Below are 24,381 nucleotides of genomic sequence, written 5' to 3'. Positions count from 1 at the left end.
GCTGGTGCCAATAACCTAGCCGCCTCTACCCTGTGGCACAGACTAATGATTTTACAGCCACCAGGGGCCTGATACAACAGCTTCAGAGGACCCTTTTCAATTTGTTTTGGTCTGGACAACATTGGATTAACGCTGCAGCCCTGTACCTGCCATTGCACGAGGTGGGCAAGGCGTGGTGGACATTTCTTCTAGGATCCAGCTTCAAGCAGCCCAGAGACTGTTGTACAGTGAAGGTTCAAGCAGCCCAGAGACTGTTGTACAGTGACGGTTCAATCAGGACAGAGACTGTTGTACAGTGACGGTTCAAGCAGCCCAGAGACTGTTGTACAGTGAAGGTTCTAGCTGGGTCGATGCAGCCTACATATTGATGAGGAGAGCGGGCTGTTTGGGCTTAGACAAGCACCCTTTCCTCTTAAAGCTGGAGGGAGGTGGCTTGTCTGGCCTGACATCTTTCTATGAATCTGTTATGCAGGCTTGGAGAGTTTTCAGTATGTCCTGTAAGGCCGGCATGCCACCAGGGATGTGGCTTTTTAAAGTGGTGGGTAAAATACCCAATTTTCATAATTGAGTAAAAGTAAAGATATCTTAATAGAAAATTGCTCCATTAAAATACTACTTGAGTAAAAGTCTAAACGTTTTTGGTTTTAAATATACTTAAGTATCAAAAGTAAATGTAATTGCTAAAATATACTTAAGTATCAAAAGTAGAAGTAAAAGTATAGATTATTTTAAATTCCTTACATAAAGCAAACCAGACAGCATCATATTCTTGTTTTTTAAATTTACGGATAGCCAGGGGCACACTCCAATACTCAGACATAATTTACAAACGAAGCATGTGTTTAGTGAGTCCGACAGATCAGAGGCAGTAGGGATGACCAGGGATGTTCTCTTGTTAAGTGTGTGAATTGGACCATTTTCTGTCCTGCTAAACATTCAAAATGTAGCGAGTACTTTTGGGTGTCAGGGAAAATATATGGAGTAAAAAGTACATTATTTTCTTTAGGAATGTATTGAAGTAAAAGTAAAAGTTGTCAAAACTATAAATAGTAAAGTGCAGTACAGATACCCCAAAAAACGACTTAAGTAGTACCTTAAAGTATTTTTACTTAAGTTCTTTACACCACTGCTTTTTTATAACACAGTCCCGTGCTATGGGTTCAGCCAGCCTACGTTCATGCCTGTTAGGTGTGGGGTGTACCAAGCTGGGTCATCTGATGCGGAGTAGGAGCAGATCGCTGGAGGAGCTTGGAAAAAGAGCAGGGATCTGATCATCTCGCCTACTGAGGAAGGTCGTAGCTGAGGTCTGAGATTCCTTGTCACTACCCTCATCGGCAGTATGTGACTGATACTTCCAACTCTGATCGGTGGACGGAGGGTCTGGATGATGTGTTCCCTGTGCTGAATGTTAGTGCTGCGGTGGGGGCATTAGAGGAGGACGGAGGGTCTGGATGATGTGTTCCCTGTGCTGAATGTTAGTGCTGCGGTGGGGGGCATTAGAGGAGGATGGAGGGTCTGGATGATGTGTTCCCTGTGCTGAATGTTAGTGCTGCGGTGGGGGGCATTAGAGGAGGACGGAGGGTCTGGATGATGTGTTCCCTGTGCTGAATGTTAGTGCTGCGGTGGGGGGCATTAGAGGAGGATGGAGGGTCTGGATGATGTGTTCCCTGTGCTGAATGTTAGTGCTGCGGTGGGGGGCATTAGAGGAGGATGGAGGGTCTGGATGATGTGTTCCCTGTGCTGAATGTTAGTGCTGCGGCGGGGGCATTAGAGGAGGATGTGGGGATGCTGCTTTCCTTCCATACCCCGGAGCTGGGAGAGTTCAAGGTGGTGGGAAAGAAGGCCATGTATATAATATGTGTATAAGTGTCCCGTGCTTCTTCCCTGGAAGGGGTCAAATGGACGAGGTGGGCGGGTGTGTTTGGTCCAGGTGTCTCCCCAAAAGGAGGCACCAAAAGGCTTTATATAAACTGCCTATTGATAAGAGTACAGCTGACCTCCAATGGAGGATAATACATGGAGCTATAGCCACCAACATGCATCTGGTACACCTGGATCCTACTGTTGGGGAGGGGTGTCCATTCTGTGTATGAAACTCTGGCACATCTGTTCTTACAGTGTCCCAGGTTGGCCGGGATGATTGACCTGATCACTAGTTGGTTCTCAACTCTGGGAGAGGTTTTCTCTTCCCAACTGTTTATATTTGGGCCAAAGTCCAGGTTTAGTCGAGGGGCTATAGTTGTCTTACTTAACTTTGTGTCAGGGGCAGCTAAATTAGCAATCTGGAAGACATGAAAGAGCAGTATTCGGGGACAGGGGTCTGTGGTGGGAATGTTGGCAGCAAGACTGAGGGTTGAGTTTGCCTATTACAAACTGGTTAATAACATTGGGCTGTTTATGAGCATATGGGGTCTAGAGAAGTTGTTGTGGAGGAAGATTTGGTGTTGTGTTTTTAATTGATGTGTAATCATGGCTTTGTTTGAGTGTTTATTGTTCCCAGATCCAATAAAGATTTTTGAAATCTCTCTCTGATGGTAAAGTGCCCAGGCAGTGTGGTGTTAATGCAGCAGTTTCTCAGTGTGCCATCTCAGTCTCTCTGCACCACTGGGCCGTTTGGTGGTGATGAACATCCCCTGTACCCCTCCACTGATACGCCTCATTGACCTTCAGCTATGGAGCTATTTTTTTATTTAACCTTTATTTAACTATACAAGTCAGTTAAGAACAAATGATTATTTTCCATGACAGCCTAGGAACAGTGGGTTAACTGCCTTGTTCAGGGGCAGAACAACAGATTTGTACCTTGTCAGCTCAGGGATTCGACCTTGCAACCTTTCAGTTACTGGCCCAACGCTCTAACCACTAGGCTACCTGCCGCCCCTATGGGCACCCGACCTCACTTGGCCTCACCCAGCCTTACCCCGGGCTCACCCAGCCTTACCCCGGCCTCACCCAGCCTTACCCCCGGCCTCACCCAGCCTTACCCCCGGCCTCACCCAGCCTTACCCCCGGCCTCACCCAGCCTTACCCCGGCCTCACCTAGCCTTACCCCCGGGCTCACCCAGCCTTACCCCGGCCTCACCCAGACTTACTCCCGGCCTCACCCAGCCTTACCCCCGGCCACACCCAGCCTTACCCCGGCCTCACCCAGCCTTACCCCAGCCTCACCCAGTCTTACCCCGGCCTCACCCAGCCTTCCCCCGGCCACACCCAGCCTTACCCCGGCCTCACCCAGTCTTACTCCAGCCTTACCCCGGCCTCACCCAATCTTACCCCGGCCTCACCCAGCCTTACCCCTGCCTCACCCAGCTGATGACGACTAGTACTCTGAATAACAAAGAGCACAGACCAAGACTAGCTAGCTGGAGGAGATGTGTGTGTGTGTGTGTGTGTGTGTGTGTGTGTGTGTGTGTGTGTGTGTGTGTGTGTGTGTGTGTGTGTGTGTGTGTGTGTGTGTGTGTGTGTGTGTGTGTGTGTGTGTGTGTAGGTGACTCACAGCTCGGTGGTGTCCTTGGGTATGCCCTTGGGCAGAATGCGTAGACCCCGGTTACTGCAGCGCACAATTGTGTCTGAGCATGTGCATGACTCCGGGCAGCTTGACACTGGAAAACATACATTCTCCTCAGTGCCTGCAGAGAGAGAGAGAGAAAGAAAGAAAGAAAGAAAGAAAGAAAGAAAGAAAGAAAGAAAGAAAGAGGGAGAAAGAGAGAGAGAGAGAAGGGGGGAGAGAGAAAGGGAAAGAGAGAGAGAGAGAAAGAGGGGGGAGAGGGGGAGAGAGAAAGGGAGAGAGGGAGGGAAGAGAGAGAGCGAGGGTATAGAGGAGAGAGTGAGAGAGGGGTGGGGGAGAGCGAGGGGGAGAGAGAGGGAGGGAAGGGAGAGATAGAGGGGAAGAGAGAAAGGGAGAGAGAGGGAGGGAAGGGAGATAGAGAGGGAATAGAGGGAGAGAAAGAGAGGGAATAGAGGGAGAGAAAGAGAGAGAGAGAGGGGGAGAGAGAGAGGGGGAGAGAGAAAGGGAGAGAGAGGGGATAGAGGGGGGAGAGAGAGGGAAGGAAGGAAGGAAGGAGACAGATAGAGATGAAATATGACTGTAAATCACATCACATTCCACTCACATTAGAGGAGAAGCTAGGGGGGAGGGTACAAAATAGTCATTGACAGACATTTCACAACCTGGCAACAGTGCCAGAACTTTACTCTGCCCCTTTGAAAGTGGAACTCTATAAATGAAGCCCCAAGTTGATCGAGAATCGTGTAATTGCACCACCATATCCTAAATGTCTCAGCCAGTTGCCTGCCTTGCCTAGTGGGAGGAACTGTTTTGGGGCTCCCGAGTGGTGCAGCGGTCTAAGGCACTGTATCTCAGTGCTAGAGGCGTCACTATAGACGCTGGTTTGATTCCAGGCTGTATCACAACCGGACGTGATTGGGAGTTGCATAGGGCGGCGCACAATTGGCCCAGCGTCGTCCGGGTTAGGGTGTGGCCGGGGTAGGTCGTCATTGTAAATAAGAATTTGTTCTTAACTGACGTGCCTAGTTAAATAAAGGTTGAATAAAAACTAAAAAATACCATTATTACAGAAAAACAGGAGATCAGACATAATATTGCTCTTGGCCTGAGTCTTCCTCCATTTCCCTCCTTCCTTAGCTCCCTCCCTCCATCCCCCAAGCAGCTTTAATCTAAGGCCTGAGAGATGATATCTCAAAGGCTTGAATTACACCCCAGGTGAAAAAGAAACAGGGAATTAAGACATTAATGGAAGGTAATGAAGGTAATGACGTCTGAAGTCTGCTCAACAATAACCCACAGCACTGCCTGGGTCTGGGACAGGGTCTGGCTTGGCTGATGCAGCCTGTCTGTAGAGGACTAGGGAGGGAGCCGAAATGCAGACTTGATGATTGGGGGACCTCAAATCTCCCACTAATTAACACTTTTTTTTCTCCATCATTACTCTAGCTACAACTAGAAGTCTAAAAATAGGACGGAGTCAATGAGTGTCATTGTAGCTGCAGCAATGTGGACCTTGAGGTGGAGGGATACAGACTGCCCTAACCCCTCCTCCTGCTCCCTCTACTTAGCATGTAGCATTGAGGGCTAAATGAAACATGACCTTCCGCCTATTTACATTTACATTTAAGTCATTTAGCAGACGCTCTTATCCAGAGCGACTTACAAATTGGTGCATTCACCTTATAATATCCAGTGGAACAACCACTTTACAATAGTGCATCTAAATCTTTTAAGGGGGGGGTTAGAAGGATTACTTTATCCTATCCCAGGTATTCCTTGAAGAGGTGGGGTTTCAGGTGTCTCCGGAAGGTGGTGATTGACTCCGCTGTCCTGGCGTCGTGAGGGAGCTTGTTCCACCATTGGGGTGCCAGAGCAGCGAACAGTTTTGACTGGGCTGAGCGGGAACTGTGCTTCCTCAGAGGTAGGGAGGCGAGCAGGCCAGAGGTGGATGAACGGAGTGCTCTTGTTTGGGTGTAGGGCCTGATCAGAGCCTGAAGGTACGGAGGTGCCGTTCCCCTCACAGCTCCGTAGGCAAGCACCATGGTCTTGTAGCGGATGCGAGCTTCGACTGGAAGCCAGTGGAGAGAGCGGAGGAGCGGGGTGACGTGAGAGAACTTGGGAAGGTTGAACACCAGACGGGCTGCGGCGTTCTGGATGAGTTGTAGGGGTTTAATGGCACAGGCAGGGAGCCCAGCCAACAGCCTATGGCCTCCAGCTATAGATACAGTGCCTTCAGAAAGTATTCATACCCCTCGACTTTTTCCACATGTTGTTGTGTTACAGCCAGAATTTAAAATGGATTAAATTGAGATTTTGTGTCCCTGGCCTACACACAATACCCCTTAATGCCAAAGTGGAATTATGTTTTTAGCAACGTTTACAAAATAATAAAAAATTAAAAGCTGAAATGTCTTGAGTCAATAAGTATTCAACCCCTTTGTAAAAATGTGTTTAACTAGTCACATAATAAGTTGCATGGACTCACTCTGTGTGCAATAATAGTGTTTAACATTATTTTTGAATGACTACCTGATCTCTGTACCCCACACATACATTTATCTGTAAAGTCCCTCAGTCGAGAAGTGAATTTTAAACACAGTTTCAAACATAAAGATCAGGGAGGTTTTCCAATGCCTCGAAAGAAGGGCACCTATTGGTAGATAGGTAAAAATAAAAAAATCAGACATTGAATATCCCTTTGAGCATGGTGAAGTTATTAATTACACTTTGGATGGTGTATCAATACACCCAGTCACTACAAAGATACAGGCGTCCTCCATAACTTAGTTGCCGGAGAGGAAGGAAACCGCTCTTTAAAACAGTTAGTTTAATGGCTGTGAAAGGAGAAAACATGATTTGACTCCTTTCTGTTTTCTGTCTAACAGGGATTCTATCCAACCTTTTTAAGGTACATTGGGGAAAAAAATCTTGACGGCAGGCCTGATTGAAACTTCCCAAATGTCGACAAAACAAAATCCGCTAGACACACTGGGTTTTTTTTGTGTTGGTAAAATGTATTACGTGGGAAATGTAGGTGGAAACGATTTTATGTGCAAATATTGATTTAATATCATAGTAAACTTGGAGTTACGTGATGACATGCTGTGTGGTTTTCCCACTATGACTCGTTGGGAGAGCATGCAGTTTATTAGGCTACAGATGAAAGAAGTTATGATGAACTTCACAGGGTGGTGAAAGTAAAGGGTGATGAACTTCACAGGGTGGTGAAAGTACAGGCCGATGAACTTCACAGGGCTGTGAAAGTACAGGCTGATGAACTTCACAGGGTGATGAAAGTACAGGGTGATGAACTTCATAGGGTGGTGAAAGTACAGGCTGATGAACTTCACAGGGTGGTGAAAGTACAGGCTGATGAATTTCACAGGGCGGTGAAAGTACAGGGTGATGAACTTCACAGGGTGATGAAAGTACAGGGTGATGAACTTCATAGGGTGGTGAAAGTACAGGCTGATGAACTTCACAGGGTGGTGAAAGTACAGGGTGATGAATTTCACAGGGTGGTGAAAGTACAGGGTGATGAACTTGATACTCCTTTCTAATAAATATAAAAATGTATATGTGTATTTTAACCCAATAATGGTTGAAGAAGTTTAAGCTTCTTATCAATCATTGTTTTTAAAACCAGGGGTGTATTCATTATGGAAACCATTTTCTGTTTAAGAACCAAACGGAAGCAAACAGAGCAAAACTAGAGGTAGGTCCCTCCCTGTTTTGTTCCATTTGCTTCAGTTTAAGAAACGTTTTGCAACAGAATCAACGTAATAGTTTCATTTAAGAAGCCCAGGAATGTGGCTTTTATTGCTCCATCTAATTCGGGCTGATAACCCCCAAAATTCCATAGGCCTAACAGACTTGCTCAAACTTGCACACTTTTGATAGACTTAAACAGCTGCTAATTATCAAGATATCAAAGTGTCACAAACAAAAATGTCAACAATAGGCCTATAGCAAATGCATCATATGGCATGCAAATAACAATTCTCGGTAGTGCTCAAAGCATGCAGTTCCAGAAGAGCAGCATTTCCTTTTCAACTCGAAGTGATGAGCCCAATCAGTCCTCCATGACAACTAAATCATAAACAACAGTGTAGGCTAATTAGTCCTTAGTTTTGGGGTTATGCTCAGATAAAACAATTTGGCTAATATATATTTCCAAGTCCTATTTTTGAAGATCAAGAGGTAATTGGAATGATTGAAAATCTGACACTGTTATTTTTTTAAATATTTTTTATTATAGCCTAATCGTATTATTATCTGTAGTATAAAGCAATGGGTTAGAAGAATCCTACATAACCAACTTATAAAGTGAAATGATACAAACATTTATGGGCAGCTATGTAAACGCTAACATTGATTTATCCTGCAATTGGTAATATACATTTTTGTCTTCTTCTAATGCCTCTTAAGCAGGTTGACGCTTATTGGGAGGAGTCTTGTCCTTGAGGCAGAACTGAGTGATTTCCACTAGATGGACCAGCTGCAACGTCAAAATGTGCTATGTTGTAAAAAAAAGGTTATGTAAAAAAAAAGGTTTTGGTCTTAATGTAAGGTTAAGGTTAGGCACTAGGGTTAGCAGTGTGGTTAAGGTTAGGGTTAAGTTTAAAATCAGATTTTATGACTGTGGCTGTGCCAGCTAAACCTTGCGCCTGTCACGACTCCTACCGAAGGTGGCCCCCCCTCCTGCTCGGGTGGCGCTCGGCGGTCGTCGTCACCGGCCTACTAGCTGCCACTGATTCCCTTTTTGTTTTCCCCCTTTTCGTTATTAGGTGCACCTGTTCTGAGTTGGGCTTTATTAGCCAGTAGGCCCGCCTGCTCTTTGTGCGGGATTATTATCATTGTATGCTGTGTGTGGTGACACACTGTTTGTTGTACATTTTGCGTGTGTGTGTGTGTGTGTTTTGCGCAAGCTGTGTTTTGTCCCTTGTGTTTGGGGCACTTTGCTTTGTAGTGCGCTTTGAGCGCTGTTTGGGTTGGCTTGTCGTTTAAGCCATTGTGCCTATTAAAGCCAATACCCTGAATCGCTGCTTACTGCACTTGATTCCTCGTCAGCAAACACCCACGCCTTACAGCGCCTCTTAGGGGGAAATTACATTACTGAGTTTAAGTATTCCAAAAGTTATGTTACTGATTACAATTTTGGACAGGTAAAGTAACTAGTAACTGTAACAGACTACATTTAGAAAGAAACCTACCTAACCCTGACAATACTAACCTAACTGACAGAGTGAAAAGAAGGACGTCTGTACAGAATAAAAATATTCCAAAACATGCATCCTGTTTACAAGGCATTGAGGTAATACTGCAAAAAATGTGGCAAAGTAATTAACATTTTGTCCTGAATACAAAGTGTTATGTTGGGGAAAATCCACTACAACACATTACTGAGTACCACTCTACATATTTGCATAGTGGTGGCTACATCATGTTATGGGTATGCTTGTAATTGTTAAGGACTGGGAGCTTTTCAGGGTGAAAAACGTACGCTAAGCACAGGGAAAATCCTAGAGGAAGACCTGGTTCAGTCTGCTTTCCATCAGCCACTGAGAGCTGAATTCACCTTTCAGCAGAACAATAACACAAGGCCAAATCTACACTGGAGTTGCTTACCAAGAAGACAGTCAATTTTCCCGAGTTTTGACTTAAATCTGCTTAAAAATCTATGGCAAGACATGAAAATGGTTGTTTAGCAATGATCAACAACCAATTTGACAAAGCTTGAATATTTTTTTAAGAATAATGGGCAAATATTTTACAGTCCAGGTGTTCAAAGCTCTTAGAGACTAACCCAGAAAGACTCTTAGCTGATATCACTGCCGAAGGTGATTGTACATGTATTGACTCAGGGGTGTGAATACTTATGTAAATGAGATATTTCTGTATTTCATTTTAAATAAATGTGTACAAATGTCTAAAAACATGTTTTCACTTTGTAACTATGGGGTATTTTGTGTAGATTGGTGAGAAAAAAATATATACTTAATCCATTTTGAATTCAGTCTGTAACACAACAAAATTTGGAATAATTCAAAGAGTATGTATATTTTCTGAAGCCACTGTAAGCAGAAGAAATGAAGCTAGCGTAGCTCATATAGTGAAACTCTATATCTACTGTATAACTTGGCTGTCTGGAACTTATATAGAATGTACCTAATTATTACAACTCACAATTTAATTGACTATATGAGAACATTTTTTGAGCTAATCCCTACAGTCCTTAAGAGTAGAAGTGCTATTTTCCCAAGAGCCCGATGCATTTGACAAGAGGCCCACTGTGAGAGAGAGAGAGAGAGAGAGAGAGAGAGAGAGAGAGAGAGAGGCAGCTAGTCCTGTGCTCGACCAGACAGAAGCCAAACCGCATTTCCTTTCTGGTGTAAAATGTTACGGCCACAGATCTGTTACTTGGGGCTCCATCTCCCTCACTCTGCCTGGGGGAAATGACAGAGTCCCCATAAAACCCACACTGACATGAGATAATGTGGTCGCCCACGGTTACTGTTCCATTGGTCTTCACAGTCCCTACTCCCTAGCCCCTGTTCTGTCAAATACAGGAGTTAATAGCTATGTGGGTGGACAGTGTGTGTGTGTCTGTGTGTGTGTGTGAGAGAGAGTGTGTGTCCCACATGCCGTAGACTATAGGAGGACAGAGCCATGGAGGGGAGGGGGTTGTGTAGACGGTCTTGGGCCTATGCCTAGTAACAGGTGGAAGCAGCAGATTCCGTGGTGCATTTTACACAGCCAATGGAATTTCACGGGAAGTGGAAATGAATGGCTTGTAGATGGATGTAGATGGAGAGGTGTGACAGTAGCTAAGACAGAAATAGAGCAGTGAGTCTAAAAGTCAGAACCAGGGGCCCTGGACACAAAGCCTGTTGTCATAAGACCCTTCACATAGAGCCTGCCCCAGAACCAGGGGCCTGGACACAAAGCCTGATGTCATAAGACCCTTCACATAGTGCCTGCCCCAGAACCAGGGGCCCTGGACACAAAGCCTGATGTCATAAGACCCTTCACATAGTGCCTGCCCCAGAACCAGGGGCCCTGGACACAAAGCCTGATGTCATAAGACCCTTCACATAGTGCCTGCCTCAGAACTAGGGGCCCTGACACAAAGCCTGATGTCATAAGACAATAAGAGGTATTGTTCAATTCTAGTGATGGATGGTTAGATGGATGGAGGTGAGGGAGAAACAGGGCCAGGTGTGATGGATGGTTAGATGGATGGAGGTGAGGGAGAAACAGGGCCAGGTGTGATGGATGGTTAGATGGATGGAGGTGTGGGAGAAACAGGGCCAGGTGTGTGTGTATGGGACATCTGTGTTTTTAGGGGTTGTCTCTGTGGGTGTGGTGTGTGTGTGTTTCGTACCGTCGCAGGTGAAATCGGGTTTAGCCACGTCCTGGATGGGGATCTCCTTGAGGAAGGCAGGTTTTTGACAGCGAGGGTTCCCACTCACAACCCTGGTCTTCTTCAGCCACAAACCCAGCCAGGCCAGGTGACAGTCACAGACGTAGGGGTTGGACAGTAGGTTACTGAGGGAGAGAGAGAGAGAGAGAGAGGAGTGAGGGGGGGTGAACATGTGTGGGAATCATTTGGGTTCTGGTTTGCATCACTGACAAACTTAACTGACAACAGCTTGCAGCCTTTGACAAGCCACTGAGGGAGCAGCCATCTTACAAGAGCACGAATAGATGAGCAGATCACTGAAGAGGATAATAAACACTGAGTTGTCTAAAGTGACCACTATTTCACCTGGAAAATGTTAGGGAGAAATTATCCCAAGCATTGAGCTGCTATTATTGGCATTTAACTTTTCACCCTTGAGTGAGTCTCACTTAAGCAGCAGTAAGCACCAGTAGACGCCAGTAGACACCAGTGAGCACAAGTAGATGTCAGTAGACACCAGTAAGCACCAGTAGACACCAGTGAGCACCAGTAGACGTCAGTAGACACCAGTAAGCAGCAGTAGACACCAGTAAGCACCAGTAGACACCAGTGAGCACCAGTAGACGTCAGTAGACACCAGTAAGCAGCAGTAGACACCAGTAAGCAGCAGTAGACACCAGTAAGCAGCAGTAGACACCAGTAATCAGCAGTAGACACCAGTAAGCAGCAGTAGACACCAGTAAGCAGCAGTAGACACCAGTAAGCACCAGTAGACGTCAGTAGACACCAGTAATCAGCAGTAGACACCAGTAAGCAGCAGTAGACACCAGTAATCAGCAGTAGACACCAGTAAGCAGCAGTAGACACCAGTAACCAGCCGTAGACAACAGTAAGCACAGTGCCCGATATTATGTGTAGAGTTGAATGTGCCTCCAGGAATGACTCAGGGTCCAGATGGGTAGCAGAGAGAAGCAGTTGACTGTGTGTAGCTAGGACTCTAATATGGTGTGTTTGTGACTGGAGCATTAACACAGCCTATAGCTTACAGGGATAGGCTGGGAAGACCTTTCTTGTTTGAGAACGGAAGAGCTGAAAGGAGAGCGATTCCTGTGCTATCACAGCCCACAGCGTGGATTCATTATAGGAGGCTGACCTTAGAATGCACCACCATCCACCCGCCTGACACGGCCTCACGGCAGAGATCTAACGCCATACGCTAAATCTCTTCCCTTCAACGTGTTTTATTTGAATTATTAGCACTACTGTATCTAACGGTAGAATAACTATTGTCATATTCACAACGAGAAGAGAAAACAGGGAGAAATTAAAGTCTCTTTGCTTTGTAACTTCCAGACAGGCATATGCTGTTATAATACAAAATATCAAGAGCACCAGAAAAGTCAAGAAAAGTGGTGGAAACATCACTAGGGAGGACGTAGACCGGATGAACAAAGTCATGGAGAAGGCTGGATCTACCATGGCCACCCACCAGGACAATCTAGAGCCATCCTGGATAAGAGGATCCTCAAGAGTGTAAAGGTCAACACTAGTCACCCCCTCCACAGTACCTGGAGCATCACAGTTCTATAGTCAACACTAGTCACCCCCTCCACAGTACCTGGAGCATCACAGTGTTATAGTCAACACTAGTCACCCCCTCCACAGTACCTGGAGCACCACAGTGTTATAGTCAACACTAGTCACCCCCTCCACAGTACCTGGAGCATCACAGTTCTATAGTCAACACTAGTCACCCCCTCCACAGTACCTGGAGCATCACAGTGTTATAGTCAACACTAGTCACCCCCTCCACAGTACCTGGAGCATCACAGTGTTATAGTCAACACTAGTCACCCCCTCCACAGTACCTGGAGCGTCACAGTGATATAGTCAACACTAGTCACCCCCTCCACAGTACCTGGAGCATCACAGTGATATAGTCAACACTAGTCACCCCCACCACAGTACCTGGTGCATCACAGTGATATAGTCAACACTAGTCACCCCCTCCACAGTACCTGGAGCATCACAGTGATATAGTCAACACTAGTCACCCCCTCCACAGTACCTGGAGCATCACAGTGATATAGTCAACACTAGTCACCCCCTCCACAGTACCTGGAGCGTCACAGTGATATAGTCAACACTAGTCACCCCCTCCACAGTACCTGGAGCATCACAGTGATATAGTCAACACTAGTCACCCCCACCACAGTACCTGGAGCATCACTGTGTTATAGTCAACACTAGTCACCCCCTCCACAGTACCTGGAGCATCACAGTTCCATAGTCAACACTAGTCACCCCCTCCACAGTACCAGGAGCATCACAGTGATATAGTCAACACTAGTCACCCCCTCCACAGTACCAGGAGCATCACAGTGTTATAGTCAACACTAGTCACCCCCTCCACAGTACCTGGAGCATCACAGTGCTATAGTCAACACTAGTCACCCCCTCCACAGTATCTGGAGCATCACAATGTTATAGTCAACACTAGTCACTCCCTCCACAGTATCTGGAGCATCACAGTGTTATAGTCAATACTAGTCACCCCCTCCACAGTTCCAGGAGCATCACAGTGTTATAGTCAACACTAGTCACCACCTCCACAGTACCTGGAGCATCACAGTGTTATAGTCAACACTAGTCACCCCCTCCACAGTACCTGGAGCATCACTGTGTTATAGTCAACACTAGTCACCCCCTCCACAGTACCTGGAGCATCACAGTGATATAGTCAACACTAGTCACCCCCTCCACAGTACCTGGAGCATCACAGTGCTATAGTCAACACTAGTCAACCCCTCCACAGTATCTCCACAGTATCTGGAGCATCACAATGTTATAGTCAACACTAGTCACTCCCTCCACAGTATCTGGAGCATCACAGTGTTATAGTCAACACTAGTCACCCCCTCCACAGTACCTGGAGCATCACAGTGTTATAGTCAACACTAGTCACCCCCTCCACAGTATCTCCACAGTATCTGGAGCATCACAATGTTATAGTCAACACTAGTCACTCCCTCCACAGTATCTGGAGCATCACAGTGTTATAGTCAACACTAGTCACCCCCTCCACAGTATCTGGAGCATCACAGTGTTATAGTCAACACTAGTCACCCCCTAGTCACCCCCTCCACAGCACCTGGAATTAATTTCAATTAACAGGTGTGCCTTGTTAAAAGTTAATTTGTTGAATTTCTTTCCTTCTTAATGGGTTTGAGCCAATCAGTTGTGTTATTACAAGGTAGAGGTGGTTTACTGTAAATTTGTTTATTTCACTTTTGTTTATTATCCATTTCACTTGCTTTGGCAATGTAAACATATGTTTCCCATGCCAATAAAGCCCCTAAAATTGAATTGAAATTGAAATTGAAATTGAATTGAGAGAGCGAGAGAAAGAGCAAGAAGTCGCTCTGGCCCATCGTGACTGACTGTTTCTCTGATACACTTGTACACTGGGATCACAGCTGGGCCCAGTGCTGGGCTGCCTGGCCAGGTCCGCTCTACACGGTGCAGGTTCACAAACCAGCCGGTATTTTTAGGCAGGCCACGCTGGAGCGGATCCATCAGTGTCAGCCGCAGGGTAATTAGAGAGCTGGCAGACCACAGCACTACTTTTACTCTCCTAGAGAGTAGCGAGAGTCAGGGAGGGAGAGAGGGAGAGAGGGAGGGAGGGAGGGAGGGAAAGAGCTGATAGACATAGAGCATAAGGCAGTAGAAGTGGAAGGAGAAGGGAGGAGATTAGTGCCCCAAGATAAACATGATTCCATGTACAGGTTACATATGAGGGGATAGTGGTGCACTTCCAGGAATGTCAGCCTTTAACGTATTATTCATCAGATAAATGTTTATTTATACGTTGTCTTCTGGGTGGTCATGGGTAAGAGGCATAACATCTTAATAGTTTTCTCATTTTAATACTGATCACATCTGACAAGTTAATCTCAGACATAACATTGCTTCATCGGTATCAACTAAAATGTTGCTTCATTTCGAATCATGTTCCATTGGACCGCAATGTTCCATTGGACCGCAAGACAATATTTAGAAAGCAGACATTTTCATAAGGACATTTGCAATGATGTTGCTAGCTTTGGAAAGATAAAAGTATATTTTGTCGATGCTCCAGGGGGCGGTCGTAAATAGAAACTATTTGTAGCTTGATAACGAGCGAAGAGAGACAAGCTTGTAATTACCAAGACCATCTGCAGCGGTATTCTGTAGCCATGGAGAGCTGTGATAACACACTTTAGGTTGTCTGTCTTTCCAGAGCCAGGGCTGGGTTAGGAGACATCTCTCAAACAGTCAGGTGGTGGGGGGAAGAGGGGATGAGGAGGAGGATGGGAGGGAGGGAGATGAGACTTCCGTGGAGAGGGAGTGATCACAGACAATCAGGTGGTGGGTGGTGAGGAGAAGAGGAGGGAGGGGGAGAAATAGAGTGTGTGAGAGAGAAGAAGAGAGGGAGTGGGGAGACTTACATGGTGGAGAGGGAGTGCAGTGTGGTGAAGGCTCCTGGGGTGATGGTGGAGATCCGGTTGTCATAGAGAGACAGCAGGCGTACGGAACTCAGGCCTGTGAAGGTGGTGTTGTCCACACAGTCTAGCTGGTTACTCCTCAGCATCCTGTCGTGGAGACACGCACGCACGGACACGGACACGGACACACACACACACACACACACACACACACACACACACACACACACACACACACACACACACACACACACACACACACACACACACACACACACACACACACACACACACACACATCATGGTGAGATGGGAAACCAATAGGAACACTATGGTACTGACCACATGACCAGGAAAAACTCCAGGTCCTAGTTCTACTGTTTCTCTGTTATGTGATGGTAGGCTGTGAGACTGTTAGACTGCAGTGCAGACATGTGTTGAACATGTCCCCTGCTCTAGGGCTGTGTGGTTGGGGCCTTGTATAATCCAATGTTATTGTGACTAGAAGTGTTCTGGCCCAAAAGAGGAGTTTGTTTTGGAGCGGGCCAGAAGGGGGGGGGGGCTTCTAAACTAAATGGTTAGGGTTAGGTTAACGGAGAGAGGGGTGGGGGGTGGGGGTCCAAACTAAAGGGTTAGGGTTAGGTTAATGGAGGGGGGAGGGGTGATTCCAAACTTAAGCACAGAGAAAAAAGGAAAAGTGGGAACATCCAACCAGAGCCCCTCTGTGATGAACATCCAACCAGAGCCCCTCTGTGATGAACATCCAACCAGAGCCTCTCTGTGATGAACATCCAACCAGAGCCTCTCTGTGATGAACATCCAACCAGAGCCCCTCTGTGATGAACATCCAACCAGAGCCTCTCTGTGATGAACATCCAACCAGAGCCCCTCTGTGATGAACATCCAACCAGAGCCCCTCTGTGATGAACATCCAACCAGAGCCCCTCTGTGATGAACATCCAACCAGAGCCCCTCTGTGATGAACATGTGAAAGCAGCAAATACTGCATTAGCCTCTAACAGGCAGGGATCAGAGACAGGCAAACTCAATTTAGATCATGCTCCTGGGATTTAAAAGCCTGTAAATTCAATACTGCAGGACAATGACTCCATTCATGTTCCCCTATGCATGCCCCCCTCCCCAATTCGCTTCATTAGGACCAAAGCAGCCCCATCAGAAAGCCTTTCTGGACATCAGTTAGGCTACAAAGAATGAATCTGCTCTCAATTTTGTGTCAAAATAAGGTGGCTATGAGCTGTGACTGCATTTAATTGAGAGAGAGAGAGAGAGAGAGAGAGAGAGAGAGAGAGAGAGAGAGAGAGAGAGAGAGAGAGAGAGAGATGATCGTGGGCTACAGGAAAAGGCGGGCCGAACAGGCCCCCATTAACATTGACGGGGCTGTAGAGGAGCAGGTTGAGAGTTTCAAGTTCCTTGGTGTCCACATCACCAACAAACTATCATGATCCAAACACACCAAAACAGTTGTGAAGAGGGCACGACAACACATTTTCCCCCTCAGGAGACTGATTAGATTTGGCATGAGTTCCCCGATACTCAAAAAGTTATACAGCTACACCATCGAGAACATCCTGCCTGGTATGGCAACTGCTCGGCATCTGACCGTAAGGCGCTACAGAGGGTTGTGTGTACGGCCCAGTACGCCCATGCTACCGCACGGCAAGCGGTACCGGGGCACCAAGTCTAGGTCCAAAAGGTTCCTTAAAACCTCTAAGGGATCGGTGTCCCTATACCGGGACGGTTGATGCTAACGTGCGCTAATGTGACTAGAATGACGTTGTAAGTAACAGCAAACTTTCCAGGCAGAAAGCTTAAATTCTTGTTAATCTAACTGCACTGTCCAGTTTACAGTAGCTATTATAGTGAAAAAATACCATGCTGTTGTTTGAGGAGAGTGCACAACAACAAAAAAACGTTTATCCCGGAAACTGGTTTGATACATTCACCTTTGAAAGTAAATAATGTACTTACATTCAGTAATCTTGCTCTGGTTTGTCATCCTGAGGGTCCCAGAGATAAAATGTAGTGTTATTTTGTTTGATAAAATCTATTTTTATATTGAAATGTAGGAACTGGTTTCTACAGTTTGAACCCCTGCTGTGTCTGGCTCCACACCCACCCTGCCATCTAGATGTGTGAAAGTTAGTGTATAAGCTAATGATCCATCATGTAGGACATTCCTGGTAGTGTGTAAACTTACATTTTCATTTTTGTATGTTCTCTATAGTTATGTACTTGAAAATGTATGAATTGACCAATTCGGCACATTTGGGCAGACTTGATACAATATACTGTGCAGTATTGCAATGCTTCACTGGATCAATTTGAAACTTTGCACACACACTCCACACTCCAAAATCTAAATTGCGCCTAAACTGAAATATTATAATATGGCCTTTCTCTTGCATTTCAAAGATGATGGAACACATTTTTTTTAGAAAATGCATGTTTGTTTTGTTTGTATTATCTGTTACCAGATCTAATGTGTTATATTCTTCTACATTAATTTCACATTTACACAAACTTCAAAGTGTTTCCTTTCAAATGCTATCAAGAATATGCATATCCGCCTCCCGAGTGGCGCAGTGGTCTAAGGCACTGCATCGCAGTGCTAGCTGTGCCACCAGAGATTCTGGGTTCGCGACCGGAAGGCCCATGGGGCGGCACACACTTGGCCCAGCGTCGTCCGGGTTAGGGAGGGGTTTGGCTGGCAGGGATATCCTTGTCTCATCGCGCACTAGCGACTCCTGTGGCGGGCCGGGCGCAGTGCACGCTGACCAGGTCGCTAGGTGTATGGTGTTTCCTCTGACACATTGGTGCGGCTGGCTTCCGGGTTGGATGCGCGCTGTGTTAAGAAGCAGTGCGGCTTGGTCGGGTTGTGTTTTCGGAGGACGCATGGCTCTCGACCTTCGCCTCTCCCGCGTCCGTACGGGAGTTGCAGCGATGAGACTGTAACTACTAACAATTGGATACCACAAAATTGGGGAGAAAAAAAGGGAAAAAAAGAAGAAAAAAAAGAATATGCATATCCTTGCTACAGGCAGTTAGATTTGGGTATGTCATTTTAGGTGAAAATGGAAAAAAAGGAACCAATCCTTAATCAACATTCCACCCCCATGTTTTTACACTGCTGCTACTCGCTGTTTATTATCAACGCATAGTCAATCAATCAAATGTATTTATAAAGCCCTTTTTACATCAGCCAATGTCACAAAGTGTTGTACAGAAACCCAGCCTAAAACCCCAAACATCAAGCAATGCAGATGCAGAAGCACGGTGGCTAGGAAAAATTCCTTAGAAAGGCCGGTATCTCAGAAAAAACCTAGAGAGGAACCAGGCTACGAGGGGTGGCCAGTCCTCTTCTGGCTGTCCCGGGTGGAGATTATAACAGTACATGACCAAGATGTTAGTCTTTTTATTAGCAAAGCCACTTTACCCCTACCTGTATAAATTACCTTGATTAACCTGTACCACTGCACATTGACTCGGTATTATTTTATTGTCTTACTTTTTATTTTTTATTTAGTTTATTGAGTAAATATTTTCGTAAATATATTTATTGAACTGCATTGTTGGTTATGAGCTTGTAAGGTAACCAACATCTCCACAGCATAATGCTGCCACCACCATACTTCACCGTAGGGATAGTGGCATGTTTCCTCCAGACATGACGCTTGGCATTCAGGCCAAAGAGTTCTATCTTGGTTTGATCGACTCCAGGCCGTCATGTGCCTTTTACTGAGGACTGGCATCCGTCTGGCCTCTCTGCCATTAAGGCCAGATTAGTGGAGTGCTGCAGAGATGGTTGTCCTTCTGGAAGGTTCTCCCATCTCCACAGAGGAACTCTAGAGCTCTGTCAGAGTGACCATCAGGTTCTTGGTAACCTCACTGACCAAGGCCCTTCTCTCCCGATTGCTCAGTTTGGCTGGGCGGCCAACTATTGGTAGAGTCTTGGTGATTCCAAACTTCTTTCATTTAAGAAAGATGGAGGCCACTGTGTTTTTGGGGACTTTCAATGCTGCAGACATTTTTTGGTACCCTTCCACAGATGTGCCTCATCACGATCCTGTCTCGCAGCTCTACGGACAATTCCTTCGACTGCATGGCTTGGTTTTTGCTCTGACATGCACTGTCAACTGTGGGACCTTATATAGACAGGTGTGTGTCTTTACAAATCATGTCCAATCAATTGAATTTACCACAAGTGGACTCCAATCAAGTTGTAGAAACATCTCAAGGATGATCAATGGAAACAGGATGCACCTGAGCTCAATTTCAAGTCTCATAGCAAAGGGTCTGAATACTTAAATAAATAAGTAATTTCTGTTTTTTATTTTCAATATATTTCCTAAAAAATCCCAAAACCTGTTTTCACTTTGTTATTATGGGGTATTGTGTGTAGATTGATAAGGACATGTTTTTCTCCTTTACAATAAATATTGATGGTCTTATTCTGATGACATGATGATCGATAAACATATTCTCGCTCTTATCCATAATCTCATCATGTAGACTAGCCTACCCGCACTTTATCGGCAAGCTTTTGTTTGGAGCCCACGTGCCAAGACCAGAGGAGGCACATTGTCTATTTAACGCAACAGTGTCTGTGACAAAACTATTGGTAGAGTTGAAAATGAGATGGAAAGATAGTGAATTTTAGAGTTTTATTCTGTACATGAAAACTAAAAGTATGTCATCACATAGTGATTTTTATCCTTAACAAGTCAGTTTGGTGGAAACACACCGCAGGTATTTTATTTAAGCAGATTTTAGAATATTCGCATGCCAATCTGTCACCAATTAGATGGAAACCTAGATTATGACAGCCATGTGGATATTATTAAATAAACCTTGAACCCTTGGGCATTGGGTCTAAGCCTTTATATTCTAAGATGGCCGCTCGGCTCCACTCACAGTGTCTTGAGTCCGGTCAGCCCTCGGAACATTCGTCCCTGCAGCGCCTGCAGCTTGTTGCCCGTCAGAAGCAACTCCAAGACCCCCACGGCTCCGTCGAAGGCCCCCTCGCGTATGTCCCGCAGCTTGTTGTTGCTAAGGTTACTGTGAGAGAGGGGGAGAGAGAGATGAACATGGTAAATATCACACTGTGTTAAGATCTTTTTACCTAAACATCATTATAACCACCCAAACACATAAACTTCTCATTTAGCCTCCCACTCCAGTAATGGGGAAAATCAATCATCAAGCCTAATTGGGTTAACGTTTGTCTCGTCTGCGTCCTCATCCTTCCCCAAAGGGCGGAACAGGTGGAAACGACATTATTTCAACTGGTTTTACTCGCTGTGTCATAGTCTTAGGCCAAACAATCCAAAGTATGATTGGTTACAAACAACAGGCAATATCCAAAGCATTCCTAAGTGTGATGGGAAGCAAACAATGTCTACACCAGTTTTCCATGGCGCCATGAGGAGGAGGGGAGAAGTTAAGATGTTGCTCAATTTATAATTTCTCTGATGATGCTAGATGGTATGCATTTTCATGTTAGATAAATCACTCCTCATCGTGTTGTGTACAGCAGCAGCAGACTTGGCTTTTTCATCTTCCTGGAGTGGGCCCTTTATATTGCCTGACTATAAATCACCTTGTCCTCTCCCATTTGGATAGAATATTCCCCTGCCTCCCTCTCTCCTCCCCAGTCTCCTCTCCTCCCCCTCTTCTCCTCTCCTCCCCGACCTAGGTTCTTAAAACCGCTCATTGCATAAAAAGTTGCTGTTGACATAAACCTCTCAGACAAGACATGCCCAGACTGCAACACACCACAACAACTCAGCCTGTGTGTATGTATGTTTTAAAGGGCAATGGAGGAATGAAAACAGCCATACATCTTCCTCAGGTTGGGGAGCTTCTTAAAGGTCCCCACAGCCTCCAGGATGGACATTTCATTGTCATTCAGGCGCCTGATGTGGAAAGAGAGAGAGAGCCAGAGAGAGGGGGGAGAGAGAGAGACAGAATGTTAAAACGAAGGTTAATAGCCCCACAGTGACTGAGTGAGTCAGAGAGCAGTTGCTAAAGCCAGACAAGAGACATAAAAAAATCACTTAGACAAAGGAGGGAGAAAGAAAACTAAAGAGTCATCAATATTCAAATCGCTCACAGCTAAAGGGACGAGTTTGTATGATCAACCTTTGCTAATTTCCCCCGACTGGAAAGACGGGCCATGCCTTGGGGAGTTAGCAGACGTAAAAGAGTTTCCTTGGGAAGGAAAGAGAGAGAGAGATGAGAGGAGAGAGAGATAAAGATAAAGGGAGGGAGAAAGAGAGAGGAGAGAGAGGGGAGAAAGAGAGAGAGATAAAGGGAGAGGAGATAGAGGGGAGAAAGAGAGAGAGAGATAAAGGGAGGGAGAGACAGAGAAGCAAGAGGAGAGAGGAGACAGAGAGAGGAGAAAGAGAGAGAGATAAAGGGAGGAAGAGAGAGAGGAAAGAGGAAAGAGGAGACAGAGAGAGGAGAAAGAGAGAGAGAGATAAAGGGAGGGAGAGAGAGAGAGAGGAGAGAGGAGAGAGGGGGGGAGAGAGAGACAATAGAGAGGAGAGAGAGGGGGAAAACATCCTGATGTGGTGTATGTCCTCTAGCCAGTGGAGAAGGGCAACATTTAGTTTCCCATGCTCTGCACTGGGACTTGGCCAGAGTGGAGCCAGGGCCTAATAGCCTGGGATTGCCTGGTGCTATTAGCTAGCCATCACTCACTGTGCAATGTGGTGAGGGTGAACTAGTACTGATGGGGTTGGGGCATAGAGAGAGGGGATAGAGAGAGGGGGATAGAGTGAGGGGGATAGAGTGAGGGGGATAGAGAGAGGGGGATAGAGAGAGGGGGATAGAGAAAGGGGGATAGAGAGAGGGGATAGAGCGAGGGGGATAGAGAGAGGGGATAGAGAGAGGGGGATAGAGAGAGGGGGATAGAGAAAGGGGGATAGAGAGAGGGGATAGAGAGAGGGGGATAGAGAGAGGGGGATAGAGTGAGGGGGATAGAGAGAGGGGGGATAGAGAGAGGGGATAGAGAAAGGGGATAGAGAGAGGGGATAGAGCGAGGGGGATAGAGAGAGGGGGATAGAGAGAGGGGGATAGAGAGAGGGGGATAGAGAGAGGGGATAGAGTGAGGGGGATAGAGAGAGGGGGATAGAGAGAGGGGATAGAGAAAGGGGGATAGAGAGAGGGGATAGAGCAAGGGGATAGAGAGAGGGGGATAGAGAGAGGGGGATAGAGAGAGGGGATAGAGAGAGGGGGATAGAGAGTGAGGGGATAGAGAGAGGGGATAGAGAGAGGGGGATAGAGAGAGGGGGATAGAGAGAGGGGGATAGAGAGAGGGGGATAGAGAGAGAGGGGGATAGAGAAAGGGGATAGAGAGAGAGAGGGGATAGAGAGAGGGGGATAGAGAGAGGGGATAGAGCGAGGGGGATAGAGAGAGGGGGGATAGAGAGAGGGGGATAGAGAGAGGGGGATTGAGAGAGGGGATAGAGAGAAGGGGATAGAGAGAGGGGGATAGAGAGAGAGGGGGATAGAGAGAGGGGGATAGAGAGAGGGGGATAGAGAGAGGGGGATAGAGAGAAGGGGATAGAGAGAGGGGGATAGAGAGAGAGGGGGATAGAATGAGAGGGGGATAGAGAGAGGGGATTGAGAGAGGGGGGATTGAGAGAGGGGGATAGAGAGAGGGGGATAGAGAGAGGGGATAGAGAGAAGGGGATAGAGAGAGAGGGGGATAGAATGAGAGGGGGATAGAAGAGAGGGGGATAGAATGAGAGGGGGATAGAGAGAGGGGGATAGAGAGAGGGGGATAGAGAGAGGGGGATTGAGAGAGGGAGATAGAGAGAAGGGGATAGAGAAAGGGGGATAGAGAGAGGGGGATTGAGAGAGGGGGATAGAGAGAAGGGGATAGAGAGAGAGGGGGATAGAGAGAGGGGGATAGAATGAGAGGGGGATAGAGAGGGGGATAGAGAGAGTGGGTAGAGAGAGGGGCTGGGGGATAGAGAGAGGGGATAGAGGGGGCCATACAAAAACAACACTAGACACTATGGAACACAAAGTTCTTACTATCTCATCCGGGAATATTCAAGGTCTGAGGTCATCTACCTTAGGCCTAAAGAGTAAGAACCCAGACTTTATCAAAGAAATTGGAAATACAGACATTGTCATCTTACAAGAAACATGGTATAGAGGAGATGGACCCACCGGTTGCCCTCTAGGTTACAGAGAGCTGGTAGTCCCATCCACCAAACTACCAGGTGTGAAACAGGGAAGAGACTCAGGGGGTATGCTAATATGGTATAGAGCAGACCTAACCCACTTTATTAAATTAGTCAAAACAGGAACATTTTACATCTGGCTAGAAATTATTAAGGAAATTATCTCAACAGAGAAAAATGTCCTCATGTGTGCTACCTATATCCCCCCACTAGAATCCCCATACTTTAATGAAGACAGCTTCTCCATCCTGGAGGGGGAGATCAACCATTTCCAGGCCCAGGGACATGCACTAGTCTGTGGCGACCTAAATACCAGAACTGGACAAGAACCTGACACCCTCAGCACACAGGGGGACAAACACCTAGCTGGAGGTGACAGCATTCCCTCCCCCATATGCAACCCCCCCCCATAGACACAACTATGACAACATAACCACGCTGGGTATGTACATAGTCAATGGTAGGCTTCGAGGGGACTCCTATGGTAGGTACACCTATAGCTCATCTCTTGACAGTAGTACTGTAGACTACTTTATCACTGACCTCAACCCAGAGTCTCTCAGAGCGTTCATAGTCAGCCCACTGACATCCCTATCAGATCACAGCAAAATCACAGTCTACTTGAACAGATCAATAATGAGGCATCAAAGCCAAAGGAACTGAATAATATTAATTCATTATTTCACTTTTGTTTATTATCTACTTCACTTGCTTTGGCAATGTTAACACATGTTTCCCATGCCAATAAAGCCCTTACATTTAAATTGAATTGAA

The 24,381-nt window shown here is 46.2% G+C and overlaps 1 protein-coding gene across 3 annotated transcripts in view; it reads right to left on the bottom strand.

Moving 5' to 3' along the window:
* The window catches only part of LOC106611956 (slit homolog 3 protein), a 458,837-nt gene that overhangs the window by 57,653 nt on the left and 376,803 nt on the right, over nt 1–24,381 (bottom strand). For all 3 annotated transcript variants that reach the window (XM_045724040.1, XM_045724037.1, XM_045724038.1), the window contains 5 exons: nt 21,253–21,327; nt 20,327–20,470; nt 15,398–15,541; nt 10,893–11,056; nt 3,497–3,629 (listed from right to left, as the gene is read on the bottom strand). In XM_045724040.1, coding sequence (XP_045579996.1) covers nt 3,497–3,629; nt 10,893–11,056; nt 15,398–15,541; nt 20,327–20,470; nt 21,253–21,327 — 660 coding nt within the window. The remainder of the gene's footprint in view (nt 1–3,496; nt 3,630–10,892; nt 11,057–15,397; nt 15,542–20,326; nt 20,471–21,252; nt 21,328–24,381) is intronic.

This window comes from Salmo salar, chromosome ssa09 (assembly GCF_905237065.1).
Source record: "Salmo salar chromosome ssa09, Ssal_v3.1, whole genome shotgun sequence".
NCBI lineage: Eukaryota > Metazoa > Chordata > Actinopteri > Salmoniformes > Salmonidae > Salmo > Salmo salar.
Note: the sequence above shows the minus strand (reverse complement) of the source record. Positions and strands in the feature narration are given on the sequence as shown.